A 20,710-nucleotide genomic window follows, 5' to 3' on the forward strand; every position below is an offset into this window, starting at 1 on the left:
AAGGTGTGGGGGAGATGAGGAGAGTGGGGTGGGAAAAAATGGGAAGAAAAGACTCATGGAGCTCAAGAGAGGAGAAAGGTGTGGGGAAAATGATCAGGACAGGGTGGGAAAAAACGGGAGGGACCCATGGAGATCAAGAGAGGAGAAAGGTGTGGGGAAAATGAGCAGGACAGTGTGGGCAAAAACGGGAGGGACCCATGGAGCTCAAGAGAGGAGAAAGGTGTGGGGAAAATGAGCAGGACAGTGTGGGCAAAAACAGGAGGGACCCATGGAGATCAAGAGAGGAGAAAGGTGTGGGGAAAATGAGCAGGACAGTGTGGGAAAAAACATGAGGGACCCATGGAGCTCAAGAGAGGAGAAAGGTGTGGGGAAAATGTGCAGAGTGGGGTGGGAAAAAATGAGAAGAAAAGACTCATGGAGCTCAAGGGAGGAGAAAGGTGTGGGGGAGATGAGGAGAGTGGGGTGGGAAAAAATGGGAAGAAAAGACTCATGGAGCTCAAGGGAGGAGAAAGGTGTGGGGGAGATGAGGAGAGCGGGGTGGGAAAAATGGGAAGAAAAGACTCATGGAGCTCAAGAGAGGAGAAAGGTGTGGGGGAGATGAGCAGGACAGGGTGGGAAAAAATGGGAAGAAAAGACTCATGGAGCTCAAGAGAGGAGAAAGGTGTGGGGAAAATGATCAGGACAGGGTGGGCAAAAATGGGAGGGACCCATGGAGCTCAAGAGAGGAGAAAGGTGTGGGGGAGATGAGGAGAGCGGGGTGGGAAAAAATGGGAGGGACCCATGGAGCTCAAGAGAGGAGAAAGGTGTGGGGAAAATGATCAGGACAGGGTGGGAAAAAATGGGAGGGACCCATGGAGCTCAAGAGAGGAGAAAGGTGTTGGGAAAATGAGCAGGACAGTGTGGGCAAAACCAGGAGGGACCCATGGAGATCAAGAGAGGAGAAAGGTGTGGGGAAAATGAGCAGGACAGTGTGGGAAAAACATGAGGGACCCATGGAGCTCAAGAGAGGAGAAAGGTGTGGGGAAAATGTGCAGAGTGGGGTGGGAAAAAATGAGAAGAAAAGACTCATGGAGCTCAAGGGAGGAGAAAGGTGTGGGGGAGATGAGGAGAGTGGGGTGGGAAAAAATGGGAAGAAAAGACTCATGGAGCTCAAGGGAGGAGAAAGGTGTGGGGGAGATGAGGAGAGCGGGGTGGGAAAAAATGGGAAGAAAAGACTCATGGAGCTCAAGAGAGGAGAAAGGTGTGGGGGAGATGAGGAGAGTGGGGTGGGAAAAATGGGAAGAAAAGACTCATGGAGCTCAAGGGAGGAGAAAGGTGTGGGGGAGATGAGGAGAGCGGGGTGGGGAAAAATGGGAAGAAAAGACTCATGGAGCTCAAGAGAGGAGAAAGGTGTGGGGGAGATGAGCAGGACAGGGTGGGAAAAACGGGAAGAAAAGACTCATGGAGCTCAAGAGAGGAGAAAGGTGTGGGGAAAATGATCAGGACAGGGTGGGCAAAAATGGGAGGGACCCATGGAGCTCAAGAGAGGAGAAAGGTGTGGGGAAAATGATCAGGACAGGGTGGGAAAAAATGGGAGGGACCCATGGAGATCAAGAGAGGAGAAAGGTATGGGGAAAATGAGCAGGACAGTGTGGGCAAAAACAGGAGGGACCCATGGAGATCAAGAGAGGAGAAAGGTGTGGGGAAAATGAGCAGGACAGTGTGGGCAAAAACATGAGGGACCCATGGAGCTCAAGAGAGGAGAAAGGTGTGGGGAAAATGTGCAGAGTGGGGTGGGAAAAAATGAGAAGAAAAGACTCATGGAGCTCAAGGGAGGAGAAAGGTGTGGGGGAGATGAGGAGAGTGGGGTGGGAAAAAATGGGAAGAAAAGACTCATGGAGCTCAAAGGAGGAGAAAGGTGTGGGGGAGATGAGGGGAGTGGGGTGGGAAAAAATGGGAAGAAAAGACTCATGGAGCTCAAGAGAGGAGAAAGGTGTGGGGGAGATGAGCAGGACAGGGTGGGAAAAACGGGAAGAAAAGACTCATGGAGCTCAAGAGAGGAGAAAGGTGTGGGGAAAATGATCAGGACAGGGTGGGCAAAAATGGGAGGGACCCGTGGAGCTCAAGAGAGGAGAAAGCTGTGGGTAAAATGATCAGGACAGGGTGGGCAAAAACGGGAGGGACCCATGGAGATCAAGAGAGGAGAAAGGTATGGGGAAAATGAGCAGGACAGTGTGGGCAAAAACAGGAGGGACCCATGGAGATCAAGAGAGGAGAAAGGTGTGGGGAAAATGAGCAGGACAGTGTGGGCAAAAACAGGAGGGACCCATGGAGATCAAGAGAGGAGAAAGGTGTGGGGAAAATGAGCAGGACAGTGTGGGAAAAACAGGAGGGACCCATGGAGATCAAGAGAGGAGAAAGGTATGGGGAAAATGAGCAGGACAGTGTGGGCAAAAACAGGAGGGACCCATGGAGATCAAGAGAGGAGAAAGGTGTGGGGAAAATGAGCAGGACAGTGTGGGCAAAAACAGGAGGGACCCATGGAGCTCAAGAGAGGAGAAAGGTGTGGGGAAAATGTGCAGAGTGGGGTGGGAAAAAATGAGAAGAAAAGACTCATGGAGCTCAAGGGAGGAGAAAGGTGTGGGGGAGATGAGGAGAGTGGGGTGGGAAAAAATGGGAAGAAAAGACTCATGGAGCTCAAGGGAGGAGAAAGGTGTGGGGGAGATGAGGAGAGCGGGGTGGGAAAAAATGGGAAGAAAAGACTCATGGAGCTCAAGAGAGGAGAAAGGTGTGGGGGAGATGAGCAGGACAGGGTGGGAAAAAATGGGAAGAAAAGACTCATGGAGCTCAAGAGAGGAGAAAGGTGTGGGGAAAATGATCAGGACAGGGTCGGCAAAAATGGGAGGGACCCATGGAGCTCAAGAGAGGAGAAAGGTGTGGGGAAAATGATCAGGACAGGGTGGGAAAAAATGGGAGGGACCCATGGAGCTCAAGAGAGGAGAAAGGTGTGGGGAAAATGAGCAGGACAGTGTGGGCAAAAACAGGAGGGACCCATGGAGATCAAGAGAGGAGAAAGGTGTGGGGAAAATGAGCAGGACAGTGTGGGAAAAACATGAGGGACCCATGGAGCTCAAGAGAGGAGAAAGGTGTGGGGAAAATGTGCAGAGTGGGGTGGGAAAAAATGAGAAGAAAAGACTCATGGAGCTCAAGGGAGGAGAAAGGTGTGGGGGAGATGAGGAGAGTGGGGTGGGAAAAAATGGGAAGAAAAGACTCATGGAGCTCAAGGGAGGAGAAAGGTGTGGGGGAGATGAGGAGAGCGGGGTGGGAAAAAATGGGAAGAAAAGACTCATGGAGCTCAAGAGAGGAGAAAGGTGTGGGGGAGATGAGGAGAGTGGGGTGGGAAAAAATGGGAAGAAAAGACTCATGGAGCTCAAGGGGGGAGAAAGGTGTGGGGGAGATGAGGAGAGCGGGGTGGGGAAAAATGGGAAGAAAAGACTCATGGAGCTCAAGAGAGGAGAAAGGTGTGGGGGAGATGAGCAGGACAGGGTGGGAAAAACGGGAAGAAAAGACTCATGGAGCTCAAGAGAGGAGAAAGGTGTGGGGAAAATGATCAGGACAGGGTGGGCAAAAATGGGAGGGACCCATGGAGCTCAAGAGAGGAGAAAGGTGTGGGGAAAATGATCAGGACAGGGTGGGAAAAAATGGGAGGGACCCATGGAGATCAAGAGAGGAGAAAGGTATGGGGAAAATGAGCAGGACAGTGTGGGCAAAAACAGGAGGGACCCATGGAGATCAAGAGAGGAGAAAGGTGTGGAGAAAATGTGCAGAGTGGGGTGGGAAAAAATGAGAAGAAAAGACTCATGGAGCTCAAGGGAGGAGAAAGGTGTGGGGGAGATGAGGAGAGTGGGGTGGGAAAAAATGGGAAGAAAAGACTCATGGAGCTCAAAGGAGGAGAAAGGTGTGGGGGAGATGAGGAGAGTGGGGTGGGAAAAAATGGGAAGAAAAGACTCATGGAGCTAAAGAGAGGAGAAAGGTGTGGGGGAGATGAGCAGGACAGGGTGGGAAAAACGGGAAGAAAAGACTCATGGAGCTCAAGAGAGGAGAAAGGTGTGGGGAAAATGATCAGGACAGGGTGGGCAAAAATGGGAGGGACCCGTGGAGCTCAAGAGAGGAGAAAGCTGTGGGTAAAATGATCAGGACAGGGTGGGCAAAAATGGGAGGGACCCATGGAGATCAAGAGAGGAGAAAGGTATGGGGAAAATGAGCAGGACAGTGTGGGCAAAAACATGAGGGACCCATGGAGCTCAAGAGAGGAGAAAGGTGTGGGGAAAATGTGCAGAGTGGGGTGGGAAAAATGGGAAGAAAAGATTCATGGAGCTCAAGGGAGGAGAAAGGTGTGGGGGAGATGAGGAGAGTGGGGTGGGAAAAATGGGAAGAAAAGACTCATGGAGCTCAAGGAAGGAGAAAGGTGTGGGGGAGATGAGCAGGACAGGGTGGGAAAAAATGGGAAGAAAAGACTCATGGAGCTCAAGAGAGGAGAAAGGTGTGGGGAAAATGATCAGGACAGCGTGGGCAAAATGGGAGGGACCCATGGAGCTCAAGAGAGGAGAAATGTGTGGGGAAAATGATCAGGACAGGGTGGGCAAAAATGGGAGGGACCCATGGAGATCAAAAGAGGAGAAAGGTGTGGGGAAAATGAGCAGGACAGTGTGGGCAAAAACGGGAGGGACCCATGGAGCTCAAGAGAGGAGAAAGGTGTGGGGAAAATGAGCAGGACAGTGTGGGCAAAAACAGGAGGGACCCATGGAGATCAAGAGAGGAGAAAGGTGTGGAGAAAATGAGCAGGACAGTGTGGGCAAAAACATGAGGGACCCATGGAGCTCAAGAGAGGAGAAAGGTGTGGGGAAAATAAGCAGGACAGGGTGGGCAAAAACGGGAGGGACTCATGGAGCTCAAGAGAGGAGAAAGGTGTGGGGAAAATGAGCAGGACAGGGTGGGCGAAAACGGGAGGGACTCATGGAGATCAAGAGAGGAGAAAGGTGTGGGGAAAATGAGCAGAACGGGGTGGGCAAATGGGAGGGAAAGACCCATGGAGCTCAAGAGAGGCTCTTTTCGCCTTGCTTCGTTGGGACTGCCACCTCTTGCCACCTCTCGCTGTCACTCCCCCCACTCCGTTCGCCGGCAGCTTTTTTTAAAAAAAAAGCCTTAATGTTTTGGATTTTCCTAATGGGCTTGCACGCGTTATTGGCTTTTCCATTGATTCCTATGGGTAACATTGTTTCATCTTACGAACTTTTCACCTTACGAACCTTGTCCTGGAACCAATTAAGTTCGTAATACGAGGTATTACTGTATATTGCTTTCAATGTAATTGTAGGAGCATTTGAATGTGGTGTTTTGCATTGCTCCAGACACTTTCCCGGTGACTGGATAGATTATTTAAACCTTTGCTACATCCTCAGGTTGCAAAGGAGATGACAAAAAGAGGGTTATGACTCCTCCGCTCCTCACAAAAGAATACTTTATTCCACCAGACTTGAAATAACTGAGATTAGACAATTTACAACTACGTCGCCTCCGATCTGATCTAACTGTAGTTCATAAAATATGACTTCAGCAACAATGCCTGGAATGCACTACCTGACTCTGTGGTTTCTTCCACAAACCCCAAAAAAATTAACCTTAGATGGTCTACAGTCGATCTCTCCCCATTTTTAAGAAGTCTGTAAGGGGTGTGCATAAACGCACCATTGTGCCTACCGTCCCTGTCCTACTGTCCTTTTTTTTAAATAATCACTTCTTACTTATGTTATGTTTATGCAAACTACAATTCCTATACATGTTTGACAAATAATAAAATAAGATAAGATAAGATAAGGTAAGGTAAGGTAAGGTAAAGTAAAGTAAAGTAAAATAAAATAAAATAAAATAATAAAATAAAATAAAAAAATAAAAAAATAAAAAAATAATAAAAATAAAATAAAATAAAATAAAATAAAAAATAATAAAAAATAATAATAAAATAAAATAAAATAAAATAAAATAAATAAAATAAAATAAAATAATAAAATAAATAAAATAAAATAAAATAAAATAAAATAAAATAAAATAAAATAAAATAAAATAAAATAAAATAAAATAAAATAAAATAAAATAAAATAAAATAAAATAAAATAATAAAATAAAATAAAATAAAAAAATAAAATAAAATAAAATAAAATAAAATAAAATAAAATAAAATAATAAAATAGACATTTGAACGAATGTCTACTAGCCATGGAGTGAATTTAAAATTGCTTCTCGGAGATGCAGTTCAAAGGCGAATCCAAAGGAGGGCAGCAAAACATAAGAAGACAGAAGAGAAGGAAATCAAGTGTTGTGTTCTACCCAGAACTAATACAGAGCACAAAAGAAAGAGACTATTTCATCCTTCAAGGACTATCACTATGGTAATTTATATAATCTAAAGAACAAAATGTAACTATTGTCCAGGAGGAAGAAAGTCTGGAATGAAAGTAAGAAAGAGCCAGGTGTGCCAAACTGGAGGGGGGGGGGGGGAATAGAGATGGCACAGGAAATGGAACCCAACAAAATAAAACTTCAAAGAAAAACTGGGAGAACAAGGATTCAGGACTGGACAGCAGCACCCATGGGACAATGACCTTCAGGAATGAACAACAATGTATGCATGGCAGATCTTTCTGAATGTAGCTCACAGCTATTAATCTCTTGATGTTCTCTGAACATGGTTCATATTTCTAGTAACAAAACAGTAGGAAAAACAACCAAGCTCGGAAAACCTAACACAAGGAGACATCCTCATGGACCAGTCTTTCAGGATAGGTTTTTATTTATTTAGCAATTTAGCGATTAGATTTATGTACCACTTCACAATGATGTACAGCCCTCTCTAAGCAGTTTACAGAATCCACAATCCATTGCCTCCAACAATACATTCCCTCCAACAATCTGGGTCCTCATTTTACCCACCTCAAAATGGAAGGGTGAGTCATCCTTGGGACAATCAGGATCGAACTGCTGGCAACAATGCATTTTAACCACTGCACCTCCATATCAATGGACTAGACTAGACTAGACTAAACTAGAGTAGATTAGACTAAACTAGAGTAGACTAGACTAGACTAGACTAGAGTAGACTAGACTAGACTAGACTAAACTAGAGTAGACTAGACTAGACTAGACTAAACTAGAGTAGACTAGACTAGACTACACTAGACTACACTAGACTAGAGTAGACTAGACTAGACTACACTAGACTAGACTAGAATAGAATAGAATAGAATAGAAACTTAGACTTATATACCGCTTCATAATGGTTTTACTGCCCTAAGGGGTTTACAGAGTCAGCATCTTGCCCCCAACAATCTGGGCCTTCATTTTACTGACCTCGGAAGGATGGAAGGCTTAATATAAGGTCCATAAATGGGTTTTTCTTACCAGAAATTATGGAATCATTCAAAACCTCTTCGTCCTCGTAGAAAACAGAATCATCCTTGATTTCAGAGTCCATGATCAGGTTTTCTTTGTTCTCATCTGACTCCTTAACAGAATTCCATTTGTTTTCTGGATCGCTGTTGTAGCTCAAGGACCCGTCCTTCTCTTTGCTGTGTTCCGTGCTGGATGTTCTGGACAAACGGATCTCCATTCGTTTTTTGGGAGACGCTTTGTTTTCTCTTCCATGAAAGCTGGAGACAAAAACACAAGCAACACCGGAGTTTCAGACCAAGGATCAATGCTTGCAACATGTTCTCCCAAGCTCCCAGGCAAGGGAGCTGTGGCGTAGGTGGCAGGAGATTTCAGCCTTCAAGCTGAGCTCTGAATATCTACCACAGGATGAAGGTACGAGATGACAGTGATGGATTTGAAATATGCTAACACGGCCTGCCAGGCTGACCTTTGCAAAGAACATGTGTGTCTCTAATGTATACCTTAATTAAAATGAAACAGCCCTATTCTAATCATTTATCACTTTATGGAAAATAACAAACACACACACACACGCACACATCAAAAATGTAAAGAAAGTACACTATCACTAAATATGAGTTAGTCACCTAAGCATTTTTCCAGGATTGCGTCTGAATTTTTTTCTGATATAGGCAGGGAGTCCTCGACATACAACAGTTTGTTTAGTGACTGTTCAAAGTTACAAGGGCACTGAAAAAAGTGGCCTGTGGTTGTTTTTCACAGTTGAAACAATTGTGGCATCCCCGTAATCGTGTGATCAAAATTTAAATGTTTGGCAACTGGTTCATATTTATTTTTATTTATTTATTTATTTATTAGATTGTATGCCGCCCCTCTCCAAAGACTCCAAAGACATTTATGACTGTTGCTGTGTCCCAAGGTCATGATTCACCTTTTGCTGCCTTCTGTCAAGCAAAGACAGTGAAGAAGCTTCACTTAACAAACCTGTTACTGACTGATCAACTGTGGTGATTCACTTAGCGACCGTGCCAAGAAAGATTGTTAACATGGGGCAAAGCTCACTTAGCAACATAAATTTTGGGCTTCACTGTGGTCTACAGTTGTAGTTGAGGACTACATGTACTTATTTTTTATTATTCTTATTTATTAGATTTGTATGCGGCCCCTCTCTGAAGACCCGGAGTGGCTCACAACAATAAAACAGTACAAATCCAATTGATTAAAACAATTTAAAAACCCTTAAGAAGAAGCAATTTTTCTCACAGGAATGAATGTAAAAGCAAACAATGCATGCAATTGGGGAAACCACAGAGAGGGTGGAGGCCCTGTTTCCTTCCAGGAGATTTCTAGAGAGGCCCCATGGAGGCTTCTCCCCGCCTTTTCCATCCCTGTTGCCTCCCAGAGATTCCTAGAGAGGCCCCACGGATGCTTCTCCCTGCTTTTTCCATTTTCAGTTTTGGAGGCTCGGGTTAGTAAGTAGAAAATGGTTCTTGAGAAGAGGCAAAAAAAATCTTGAACAATTGGTTCTTATCAAGAAAAGTTTGTAAGTAGAGGCATTCTTAGGTAGAGGTAGCACTGTATTTTCTTTCCTGGTTTACCCATCAGTGTGTACCTTCAGCCACACTTTGGAGCATAGACACCAAAGACAAATTCCTTGTGTGTCCAATCCCATTTGGCCAATAAAGATTTCTGTCCTGTCCTGTCCTGTTCTGTCTGTTCTGTTCTGTTCTGGTCTGTCTGTTATGTCTGTTCTGTTATGTCTGTTCTGTTATGTCTGTTCTGTTCTGTTCTGTTCTGTTCTGTACTGTACTGTACTGTACTGTACTATACTGTCTGTTCTGTTCTGTTCTGTTCTGTTTCTGCCTGTTCTGTTCTGTTCACACAAACATCTGCTCACATTTTCATATATTTGTCTCCATCCCAGCTGGCTTCTGACAAAACCAATGGGGGAACCAAACACTCAACCAACAAATGCTCTGTCTTACACAAATTGGCAAAAAGAATCAGAATACAAAATGCAAGCTGTGTAGGGACCCCTGCTTAGGAGGCTCCCTTCATGGAGTATGGCGAGTGTTTACCTATCCTGCCGATGTTTCGTGGCCAAGGCTCTGTGAAGCTCCTCGATGACTCGACTCGGAGGTAAAGGTAGGTGGACAGCAGCCAGGTGAGGGGATCCAGTTGGTGTCGAGTGCTGCCCTCTGAGGTGGGGGTCGGAGACTTTCGGTCCTGAGGACTGGAAGGGAAGAGCTTGTCCTGAGTGTTGGGAGGAGCCAACAATGACGTAATTTTTCAAGATAGTGGATGGGGGGGATTTCAAGGCTGTCTCATCGGCTTCACTTCCTGCAACTGGAAAGAAAATCAGAAAAGGTCATTCGGGGTGGGATGCAAACGGCAGGTTTCCATTCATTCTACCACAGGGAAAAGACACCTGTGCTGCTGTTCTTTAGCTGACTCCTTCCTAAGGGCTGTCAGGGTAGGGGCCTACCTGAGGCAATACTCCAAATTGCAGAGAGCAGAACTGTAATGACTTCAACCATGTAAAACTGCTTAGTCATGGCGATTATGCAGATTGTAATGTAATCTGATTGGCTGACAAAAGTATATATACTTAATGCACCTTTGTATAGGTGTGGCTTGTGGCTTGGATTGAAGGTATTGTGGCTTGTAAATTAGTGTGACTTGTGGTGGTTGAAGACTTGTAGTTGTTTGTTTGTTTGTTTGTTTTATTTATTTATTCATTGATTCATTCATTGATTCATTGATTCATTCATTCATTCATTCATTCATTCATTCATTCATTCATTCATTCAACTTCTATGCCAGTGTGGCTTCTGGTGGCTGAAGACTTGTTGTTGTTTGTTTGTTTGTTTGTTTGTTTTATTCATTGATTCATTCATTGATTCATTCATTCATTGATTCATTCATTCATTCATTCGACTTCTATGCCACCCAATCCCGAAGGGCTCAGGGCGGCTTACAACATAATATAATACAATACAAAAAGATACAACAATAAAAAGAAGTCGAATATAATCTCTAAAAAACTAACCCCAATAAAACCCATTTATATAAAAACCAGTCACACCATTCATAAAATAAAATTTGGCCATGAAAGATGGACAATTCATGGCCCCCAGGCCTGCCGGCAAAGCTAGCACCTTGCGGAAGGCCAGTAGGGTGGGAGCAGTACAGACATCGGGGGGTAGTTGGTGCCATAGATCTGGGGCAGCCGCAGAGAAGGACCTCCCACGTGGTCCCGTCAACCTACATTGTTTAGTCAACTGGACATGGAGGAGGCCAAATCTGTGTGCTCTTATTGGTCTCTGGGAGGTATGTGGCAGGTAACTGAGAATAGTAGAATTGTGAGTATTTTGTATAGTAACTGCTAGAGAGATAGCTACAGTATAGTTAGTGTAGGTTTGCTACGAAATAAGTAAATATTTTCCTAAGAAACTCTGCCGTACGTGTCTTCAATTATCTTCAAGACAAAGATTCCTGATATCCTGGTCTGAGGCAAGCTGGTTAGCTGTTCTGGTTATCTGGGTGGGCTAGCTTCTGCAAAATGCTACTTCAACAAGGGCAAATCTCAGAAAGGTCCTTGCACTCCTTTTCTATTGGGAGGGCAGCTTTCTTTCTTTTTTTAAAGGAGGGAGGGTTATTTCACTGAAGGCAAAGAAAGGCCAGAGCTTGGAATCTCTGGTGGGTAGGAAGAAGCAAGTGCAGACCCTCCCTAGCAATTCACATAGTATTATCATCTCCCATAATCCCTCGCAGGATGGAGTCTGGGTAACTGAATAGAATTACCAGAGTGCTTACTGGCCTGATGCCCTTCCTGTCGCCAATGAGGAGTTATGCTCAGCAGATATATTCTGCTCTACCTAGGATCGAACTCATAGTCTTCTGATTGTGAGGTGGGCGCTCCACCCTTAAGTCACCTGTCAATTGCAAAAGGCTGCATTACTGGGATTGGCAAACATAATTCGCCGCTACATCACGCAGTCCTAGGTGCTTGGGAAGTGCCCAACTGGTGATGAAATACGAAATCCAGCATAGGGATCTCGTTTGCTGTGTTGTACTGACATAATAATAATAATAATAATAATAATAATAATAATAATAATAATAATAATAATAATATGTGAAGGAGAGCAAAGAGTCAGCGTTGATGGAGGTCAACAATAGGAAGCTTCTCAAGGTGAAGCAAACTAAGGACCAGTACAGAAAAGCTACATTCAGAGTACAGTGATCCCTCGATTTTCACGATCTCGTTCTTCGCGAAACGCTATATCGCGATTTTTCCCACCCAATGACGTCACTCTCTTCCTTCCTTTGTCATCTTTCTTTCTCTCTCTCTTTCTCTATCTTGCTTCTTCCTCTCTCACACTCTCTTCCTCCCTCTCTCATCTCTTTCTTTCCTTCTCTCTCTTTCTCTATCTCTCCCCCTCTTGCTGGCGGGCGGCGGGCGGCGGGCGGGCGGCGGGCGGGCGGCGGGCGGGTGGGCGAGCGGGGGCATCAGTGAGGAAGACCCAGGGAAGGTTCCTTCGGCCGCCCAGCAGCTGATCTGCTCGGCAGCGCAGCAGCAGCGAGAAGACGAAGATCGGGGTTTCCCCTTTGCGTGGGCAGCGGGGAAACCCCGATCTTCGTCTGCTCGCTGCTGCTACGCTGCCGAGCAGATCAGCTGCTGGGCGGCCGAAGGAACCTTCCCTGGGTCTTCCCTGCCGCCCACGCAAACTCCACCATCTGCGCATGCGCGGCCATGAAAAAAAGGGCGCGCATGCGCAGATGGTGTTTTTACTTCCGCAACCCTACATCGCGAAAAATCGATTATCGCGAGGGGTCTTGGAACGGAACCCTCGTGATAATCGAGGGATCACTGTATATGTCATACCCAAATTTTCAGCCTCTTTGGGGGGGGGGAGGTAAAGGTGCATCTTATACTCCAAAAAAAATATGGTATTCAGAAGTCACTCCCTATGTCATTCTTGGTTCTTTGGACCTGACAGCAATTATGCAAAGGCCCAGTCCTCTCTTTGTACATTTCACATGCAATAAAAGCAGGGAGGGGCTTCAGTCATATGATTGCAGCTGCCTTCCTGCACCACCACCCCTTTTTTTACTCTCCTCTAGACACTTGTGTCCCCAGGAAGTACAGCTGGCCGACCGATGGCAGGAATAACTGTTCATCAAATCTTTGTCATGCAGGCAGCCAAACCACCCTCTCAGTTTGCAGGTGGTGCTTCTCCCAACACCTGTAACACTACGGGAGAGAAATTCTTCATTTACTCCTAGAAATGAGGACCCTGAATTGTATCACGAAGCAAATTTGAGGGGGCTGCTTTGCTCAAGCTGTCATTGAAGTTAAACCTCCAACAGAGATCTGTGCAGCCCCTGCTATGTGAATTCTTACTGTTATTTACTTTGGAGGTGTATTGGCATAACCCCAATATCATTTCTAAAATATGCGCCGTGATGGATGTCTTCATAAATATGGATTCTGATTGAAGGTAGAGGGCTGTGTATTACCATACGAGTGAAACCGAAAGCATTTCATGTACGCTAGAGCTGCAGGCTCAGGGCTTATTAGGTAGTTTATTTCACAGGATATTTAATTCAATACCCCTTAAAACAGTGGTTTATTTATTTAATTTTTATTTATTTTTTTATTTAGTCCATTTATTTGAAGAGAATAGATATGTAGTAATATAACTAAAGAAACGAATAGAAGAAAAGATATAAAAGTATAGGTGAACAAATTTGAAAGGAAGAAAAGATAAATGAGATAAGGAGAGACATGGGGCTACCTTTGAAAAGTGTTCGGAAACTTCAGATCGTGCAGAATGCAGCTGCGAGAGCAATCATGGGCTTTCCAAGATATGCCCATGTCACACCAACACTCTGCATTGGTTGCCGATCGATTTCTGGGCGCAATTCAAAGTGTTGGTTATGACCTATAAAGCCCTTCATGGCATCGGACCAGAATACCTCCGGGACCGCCTTCTGCCGCACGAATCCCAGCGACCGGTTAGGTCCCACAGAGTTGGCCTTCTCCGGGTCCCGTCGACTAAACAATGTCGTTTGGCAGGACCCAGGAGAAGAGCCTTCTCTGTGGCGGCCCCGACCCTCTGGAACCAGCTCCCCCCGGAGATTAGAACTGCCCCCACCCTCTTTGCCTTTCGTAAAGTTCTTAAGACCCATCTCTGCTGTCAGGCCTGGGGGAATTGACACATCTCCCCCGGGCCTATACAGTTTATACATGGAATGTTTGTGTGTATGTTTGCTTTTAATAATGGGGTTTTTAGTGTCTTTTAAATTATTAGATTTGTTTTTTACATTGTTCTTGTTATTGTTGTGAGCCGCCCCGAGTCTGCGGAGAGGGGCGGCATACAAATCTAATAAATAATAATAATAATAATAATAATAATAATAATAATAATAATTGGACAGGGGACGGAAGGCACACTGGTGCACTTATGCACGCCCCTTACTGACCTCTAAGGAACCTGGAGAGGTCAATCGTGGATCGTCTAAGGGAAAAATGTTGGGGGTTAGGGGTTGACACTACTGAGTCAGGTAATGAGTTCCACGCTTCGACAACTCGGTTGCTGAAGTCATAGCCAAGACTTCCGCATCCAAATCGACCGAAGATAATGGAGATTGGCTTCCTGGGCTGTGTGCCAAGCCCCCCTCTTCCAAATCACTCCCACATTCTTCTTCGTCCGAGGAAACTGCACTACCTGCCTCTGTCGGCAATAAAACAGGAGGTAGAATTGCTGTGGTAAAAGATACCACCAGAACCAATAGCACTACAGACATGTGAGCAATGTTCATTATAAGGTACCCTTCACACACTACATAGAAACTAGCAGTTTCTTTAGAATAGAATAGAATAGAATAGAATAGAATAGAATACAATTTTTATTGGCCAAGTGTGATTAGAAACACAAGGAATTTGTCTTGGTGCATATGCTCTCAGCGTACATAAAATAAAATGTATGCTGAGAGCATAAACTAGGGGACTACTCCAGTGGTAGGTTGTAAATAATTTTGCCACCAGTTCATGCACATGCTTGCACAGAAGCATACCAGGAGGATGGGTGGAGTCTCCTGGATGGGTGGGTGGAACCTCCCGCCACCAGCACTGCCAGTTCTAAGAACCGGTCTGATCCAAGAGCAGCCCACTGCTAGACTATGCTTCTCATGGACCATATCAACGATGGGGTACCAAAATTTTTACTGCCACACTGTGGCCATGGCTTATTTTGTGGATGTGGCTTCATGTCATGTGACCAGGTAGGAGTGGCTTGCCATCCATGTGACTAGCTGGGAGTGGCTTGACAATCATGCAGCCAGGGATGGCTTAAAGGTCATGTGACTGAGTGGGAGTGGCTTACCGACCAAGATAAGATTTCAAACAGGTGCTTGGACTCTTTTTCAGTTGATTAAGTCACATTATTTGAGTAGCCACGAAAAGGACAAATGATAGACAGCATTATTTTTTGAGGAGCACAGTAACATTTCAAGGTTTTGTACTGAACCCACAAGGTTCAGTATGATAACAGATTAGGCAAGTAGCTCAATTTTCTTTAATTGCTATAAAAAGTTCAGTTCTGGATAATGATTAAAATGATTAAAAGCGTTTATGGGTAAAAACATACTATTTAATTACTGTATTTCCTATTTTAAAAATAATTAAGGATCATACTAAGGTACTAGAGAAAGAAGGACAATAAAAAAAACTATTAAGTATTCAATAAATAGTGCATAAACTTACTACCCCCACTGTAGAGGCAGCAGCCCATTGCTGGACCATATGTATGGTCCTCGCCCATCTTCATGACACTATGGCTGATCAGCTTTCCTTCTAATAAAACTCATATCTCCCTTTGGCTGAATGAGATTCACCTGGTACAATCTTCGAGACTTTGGGTGCAATCTTAGGCGGTGGAACTGGAAGTGAGGAAGGAGGGTTAGGGACCTGGGCTGTGTTCCTTTCCATCTGTTTCTGGGGGGACTCGATGGATCCCAAAAGTAGTAAGGCTTGTGGGGTCTCTTCAGAGGTTGGCAGGCTGGCATTTTCCCGTTCATCTGTGGATGCAGGAGTCTTCTTGGCTGAGAGGAGACAGGAACAGAGGCAATGGGACATGAAATACACCATGACAGCAACACAAAGGGAAGGGCAAGAAACAGAGAGAAGGGAATATAGGCGTGGTGGTGTAGCATGCAACAAGGAACTCATTGTGTCCACCTATGGCCAAAAGACCATTCCAGGAACCAGGCAGCCTGGATTGAAGATAAAAATGATCCGTAGCTTTACCGCACAACTCTCTCTTAAAGGAAAAGGGTAGAGCTGAGAGGGCTTATTTACACCACAAAAGATCTCCAGTATCCAGTCTACGGAGAGGGGTGGCATACAAATCTAATAAATAAATAAATGGATGGATGGATGGATGGATGGATGGATAGATAGATAGATAGATAGATAGATAGATAGATAGATAGATAGATAGATAGATAAATCTTCCTCCTTCCACTTTTCTGGAAAATAGAAATAGAAATAACAGAGTTGGAAGGGACCTTGGAGGTCTTCTAGTCCAACCCCCTGCTTGGGCAGGAGACGCTACACCACTTCAGACAAATGGTTATCCAACATCTTCTTAAAAACTTCTAGTGTTGGAGCACCCACAACTTCTGGAGGCAAATTGTTCTATGGATTAATTGTTCTAACTGTCAGGAAATTTCTGTTTAGTTCTAAGCTGCTTCTTTCCTTGTTTAGTTTCCACCCATTGCTTCATGTCCTACCCTCAGGTGCTTTGGAGAATAGCTTGACTCCTTCTTCTTTGTGGCAACACCTGAGATATTGAAACACTGCTATCCTGCCTCCCCTATTCCTTCTTTTCATTAAGCTAGACATACCCAGTTTCTGCAACTGTTCTTCATATGTTTTAGCCTCCAATCCCCTGGTCAACTTCGTTGCTCTTCTCTGCACTCTTTCTAGAGCAGTGGTTCTCAACCTGGGGGTTGGGACCCCTTGGGGAGGGGTGTCAAATGACCATTTTACAGGGTTGCCTAAGACCATGGGAAAAGACAATTTTTTCATGGTGTTAGGAACTAAAGCTTCTATTCTGGTGCCTTGGAACATATTTTTACAAACTGACCAATTAGGCCTTTACAGTAGGGGTGTCCCTCTGAACTTCCTGCCAATCAGCTTAAAGCTATGTTGGGAGAATTGGTGCCAGACTTATGGTTGGTGATCACCACAGTCTCAACATCCTTTTTTAACATTGTGGCAACCAAAATGTGTCCAAATGCTTTGTAGAATGTGTGGAGGGCTTTAGGGCCAGCTCTTCTGTTTGGAAAAATATGGATCCCAGTGATAGCAAATGTTAGGGGACAGCAGACTCTGTATTAATTTTACTACAACCAGAATTGCTCCTGAGTGTAAGAAGATAACACAATATATGCCTCAAAAGTTGAGTTCCTGAGAGAAAGTTAATGATGGCATTATTTAAATGCAGAAATCCTATCTAACGTTTTAACTAAACCTTACCCCTCCTAAACATCTAAAATGTGATACTTAAAAGACAATATAAAACTACAAACGACTATTGCTCTTAAATGCTGAAAAGATGCTGATTAACTGCCCTTATTCAAACATGAGAGATTGAACATTCTCTTTATATATAGTGAAAAGAGTGGATCTATTATCATAAGAAAAAAAATGACACATTTTTAAAAATTGTGTAGTCCTAATTATAAGAACAATACAATAGAAAAGAAAGTGTCATTAACTGTTCCATTCAAAGCTCACGGTTTCTCTTGGAGATGACAGAATTTCATTAGTTTAAATAAAATGATAAAGGATTGAACAATTATATGTATCTGAACTGAATGGAATTTTTTTTTTTTTTGATGAAGCCAACGTGAAATGAAATGAATTTTATCTGAGCAAACATGGATAGGTTTGGATTTCATAGAGGAAAAAACAGTCAGGTTTCACTGGAATCTTTTGAAGACCAGTGTACTTTACCCAGGAAAGAAGGAAGTTCAAGTCTATCTGTTATGTTTCGCTCACATCCTGCACAAATAATCATGGACTCTGAGGCCGCAGAGACTGTGGAGGCGCAGCACAGGCGTCCTGTATTCCTGGCACCTGATATGGACAGTGAAGTAGATGAAGGGTCAGGGGCAGAACAACCAGGGCCTTCAGCACGTCCTGTAAGGAATGACTTTGCATTTCCTGTGCTGAGTGACTCAGGGGAAGAGGATGCCAGGGTTCGAAGGGCATTTAGAAGACATGAACAGTTGGCTAAGAGGAGAGTCACTCAGGAGTAGTGCTGGGGGCTATTGGGCCACACCCTGAGGGTATTTAAGAGTGAGCAGAGCCACAGAGCCCAGTGCTGAGAACAATGGATTATTCTGGCTTCTAGTTTTGTGATCACTGTCTTGCGTTTGAAAGAACATTTTGGCTTTAAGTAGAACTCTAAGCTTCAAGATTATTCCTGTGCAGCTTTGCTTTTGATTAATTCCAGCTGGGTATTTATTTATTTATTTATTCATTCATTCATTCATTCATTCATTTATTGGACTTATGTGCTGCCCCTCTCTGTGGACTCGGGGTGGCTTACAACATTTCAATAAAAAATACAATATATAAAACAATTATTATTTGTGTTATCTTTTTTTCTGAGACTCTTGCCAACTGGTAGAACTCTCCCTACTGATTTTGGCAAAAGACTTTTAGATACTTAAGTACCAAGGTATTGGGTTGCATAGAAGTCTAATTAAATAAATAAACAAACAAACAAACAAACAAATAAATAAATAAATACTTTTACTTTCAGGCTTGTGCTTCTATCCTTGTTCTAGGGTGAACACAGGGAGACCTGAGCTGCCTTCCCTCTATAAACACTGGTGGGTGGGTGTAGTTTGATGGCTCAGCAGCTGCCTGCTGTGTTGAAACTTCTCACACGTTTTTTGCTTGAAATGTTTGAAATGGCCCTGGGTTGGGCTTAGAGGCAAAAAGGAGCTGTGACGTTCCTTCAATATACCAGGGTGATCTGACATAAAAAACATATATATATGAAGGAACGTCACAGCTCCTTTTTGCCTCTAGGCCCAACCCAGGGCCATTTCAAACATTTCAAGCAAAAAACATGTGAGAAGTTTCAACACAGGAGGCAGCTGCTGAGCCATCAAACCACACCTACCCACCAGTATTTATAGAGGGAAGACAGCTCAGGTCTCACTGTGTGTGTGTGTGTGTGTGTGTGTGTGTGTGTGTGTGTGTATGGGATTGGATACTGTAGCCTAGAGGTTAATTCTCTGCCTTACAAGGCAAAGGTTGCAAGTTCAAGTCCCAGTGAGGGTATGGCTAGCTGATGAGGCCAAAATAAGGCCAAAATAGATCTATCCTAGTCTTCCTTAATTTTCAAATTTAGCAAAAACATGTGACACATACAGAATATAGTTTGTCGGCTATGAATAAATTAACTGCCTTGGAAATGGCCCTGGGTTGGGCCGAGAGGCAAAAAAGGAACTTCAATATACCATGGTGATTCGACACAAAAATATGTAACCCTTCCCTGGTACAGACCTGAAGAGATTGGATACTGTACCCTAGAGGTAATTCTCTGCCTTACAAGGCAAAGGTTGCAAGTTCAAGTCCCAATGAGGGTAGGGTTAGCTGATGGCTCTCTTAATTTTCAAATTCAGCAAAAACATGTATATATGTATGTAAACATGTATATATGTAAACATGCATATATATATGTGTGTGTGTGTTTTCGTATATTTTCACGGGTACAGGTATGACGGTCTTGGTATATTCAGGTTTCTTCCCGTGTAGGATTCAGAAATTTCTAGCGACATTTCGACGAGGTCCCACTCGTCATCTTCAGGCTGCTGCTTCTGTCCTTGTTCTAGGGCCAACATAGTGAGACCTGAGCTGCCTTCCTTCTATAAATACTTGTGGCTGGGTGTGGTTTGATGGCTCAGCAATTGCCTGCTGTGTAGAAACTTCCTGGTGAGTCAGTGGGGTAACACCTGGGATCGTTGATTTAACTGAGGTATGCTGATTAGTTAATGATTGTAGATTAGGGGTGATATCCTGAGTAGTTGGAGCTTGCAGGCTACTTGGTTGTTTTGCAATGTGTGTTCTGAGTCTGGTTTCAGTTTCTATGGCTGGGATACGTTTGTTAATGAGGGCTGGTTTCCAGATGTCTGGTAGGCGGGAGGTATCACGCTTGTTCATATTTTGGGGATGTTTTTCTATCTCGATGGCTTCCATGATTATTCTTTTGCTGTAGTGTTCTGTTTTGGAAATTAATTTAGTACTGTCAAAATCAATTTCATGTCCTGTAGTTTTGAAGTGTTGGAAAAGGGAGGAAGTGTACATAGTAAACATATACATAGTAAACATTTTATTATCTACACTTGTTGGTCTGCATTTGATTCCTGGGGTGGGGGGGGGCTCATTGCTAGAACATAACACTATCTAATAAAGAGAATGTGTGACCAGGCAGAATTTAAAATACCTACAATGATTGGAGAGATAGGATAATTCTGGGGGAATTCTCAAGTGTTTCTGGAGACAACAGAATGGAAGAGAAGCATTAATATTGGTGGAGTATGAGGTACATATTCTTGTGTTTCTTTTCCAAGCATAAGATCTTGAAATGATTTCAATGACTGTTTTGGGTTGGAAGGACATTGATCGTTTAGCAATTACATTTAACATTTGTAGGGCCCCAAGGACACAAAATGTTGGTACAAAGTAAATCAAGGCTAGAGTTATATTTTAGGAGCTGTTGTTCAGAAAATTTTATCAAGGCCTCTCTCTGAGGACACCTGGCACAACTTCCTTGTATTTCTCACCTCAAAATAACTGAACCTTTCTTGCCAAAAAGCAACTATAGTCAGTGGACTGGGGAAAAGGAGCATTAACAGTGGCACATGGCCCTGGCATCTTAACTTATTCATTTAATCAATGAAAATGGATCTACAAGACACACAGAAAGTGCTAATGGTGTTTTGGATTTGCTTTGTCCTAGTCCATTAAGAGAAATGTTAGAAAGGACAACTGTATGAAGAATGCACACAAATTTGGGATTAAAAAAAACCTACTGACCCCAGTAGAAATAGTACAGAAACAAAAGAGCAGGGATCCATTGGCAACCCTAAAACAGAAATACAGTGATACCTCAACTTACGAACTTAATTCGTTCCGTGACCAGGTTCTTAAGTAGAAAAGTTTGTAAGAAGAAGCAATTTTTCCAATAGGAAT

At 43.8% G+C, this 20,710-nt stretch overlaps 1 protein-coding gene across 1 annotated transcript in view; it reads right to left on the reverse strand.

The window, feature by feature from the left end:
* PHACTR3 (phosphatase and actin regulator 3) overlaps positions 1–20,710 on the reverse strand; it is a 339,793-nt gene that overhangs the window by 134,651 nt on the left and 184,432 nt on the right. The window contains exons 5-7 of the mRNA XM_070744525.1: positions 15,331–15,537; positions 9,507–9,774; positions 7,438–7,685 (exon numbers count right to left, since the gene is read on the reverse strand). Of these exons, the coding sequence (XP_070600626.1) occupies positions 7,438–7,685; positions 9,507–9,774; positions 15,331–15,537 (723 nt within the window). The remainder of the gene's footprint in view (positions 1–7,437; positions 7,686–9,506; positions 9,775–15,330; positions 15,538–20,710) is intronic.

This window comes from Erythrolamprus reginae, chromosome 3 (assembly GCF_031021105.1).
Source record: "Erythrolamprus reginae isolate rEryReg1 chromosome 3, rEryReg1.hap1, whole genome shotgun sequence".
In the NCBI taxonomy this organism is placed as follows: domain Eukaryota; kingdom Metazoa; phylum Chordata; class Lepidosauria; order Squamata; family Dipsadidae; genus Erythrolamprus; species Erythrolamprus reginae.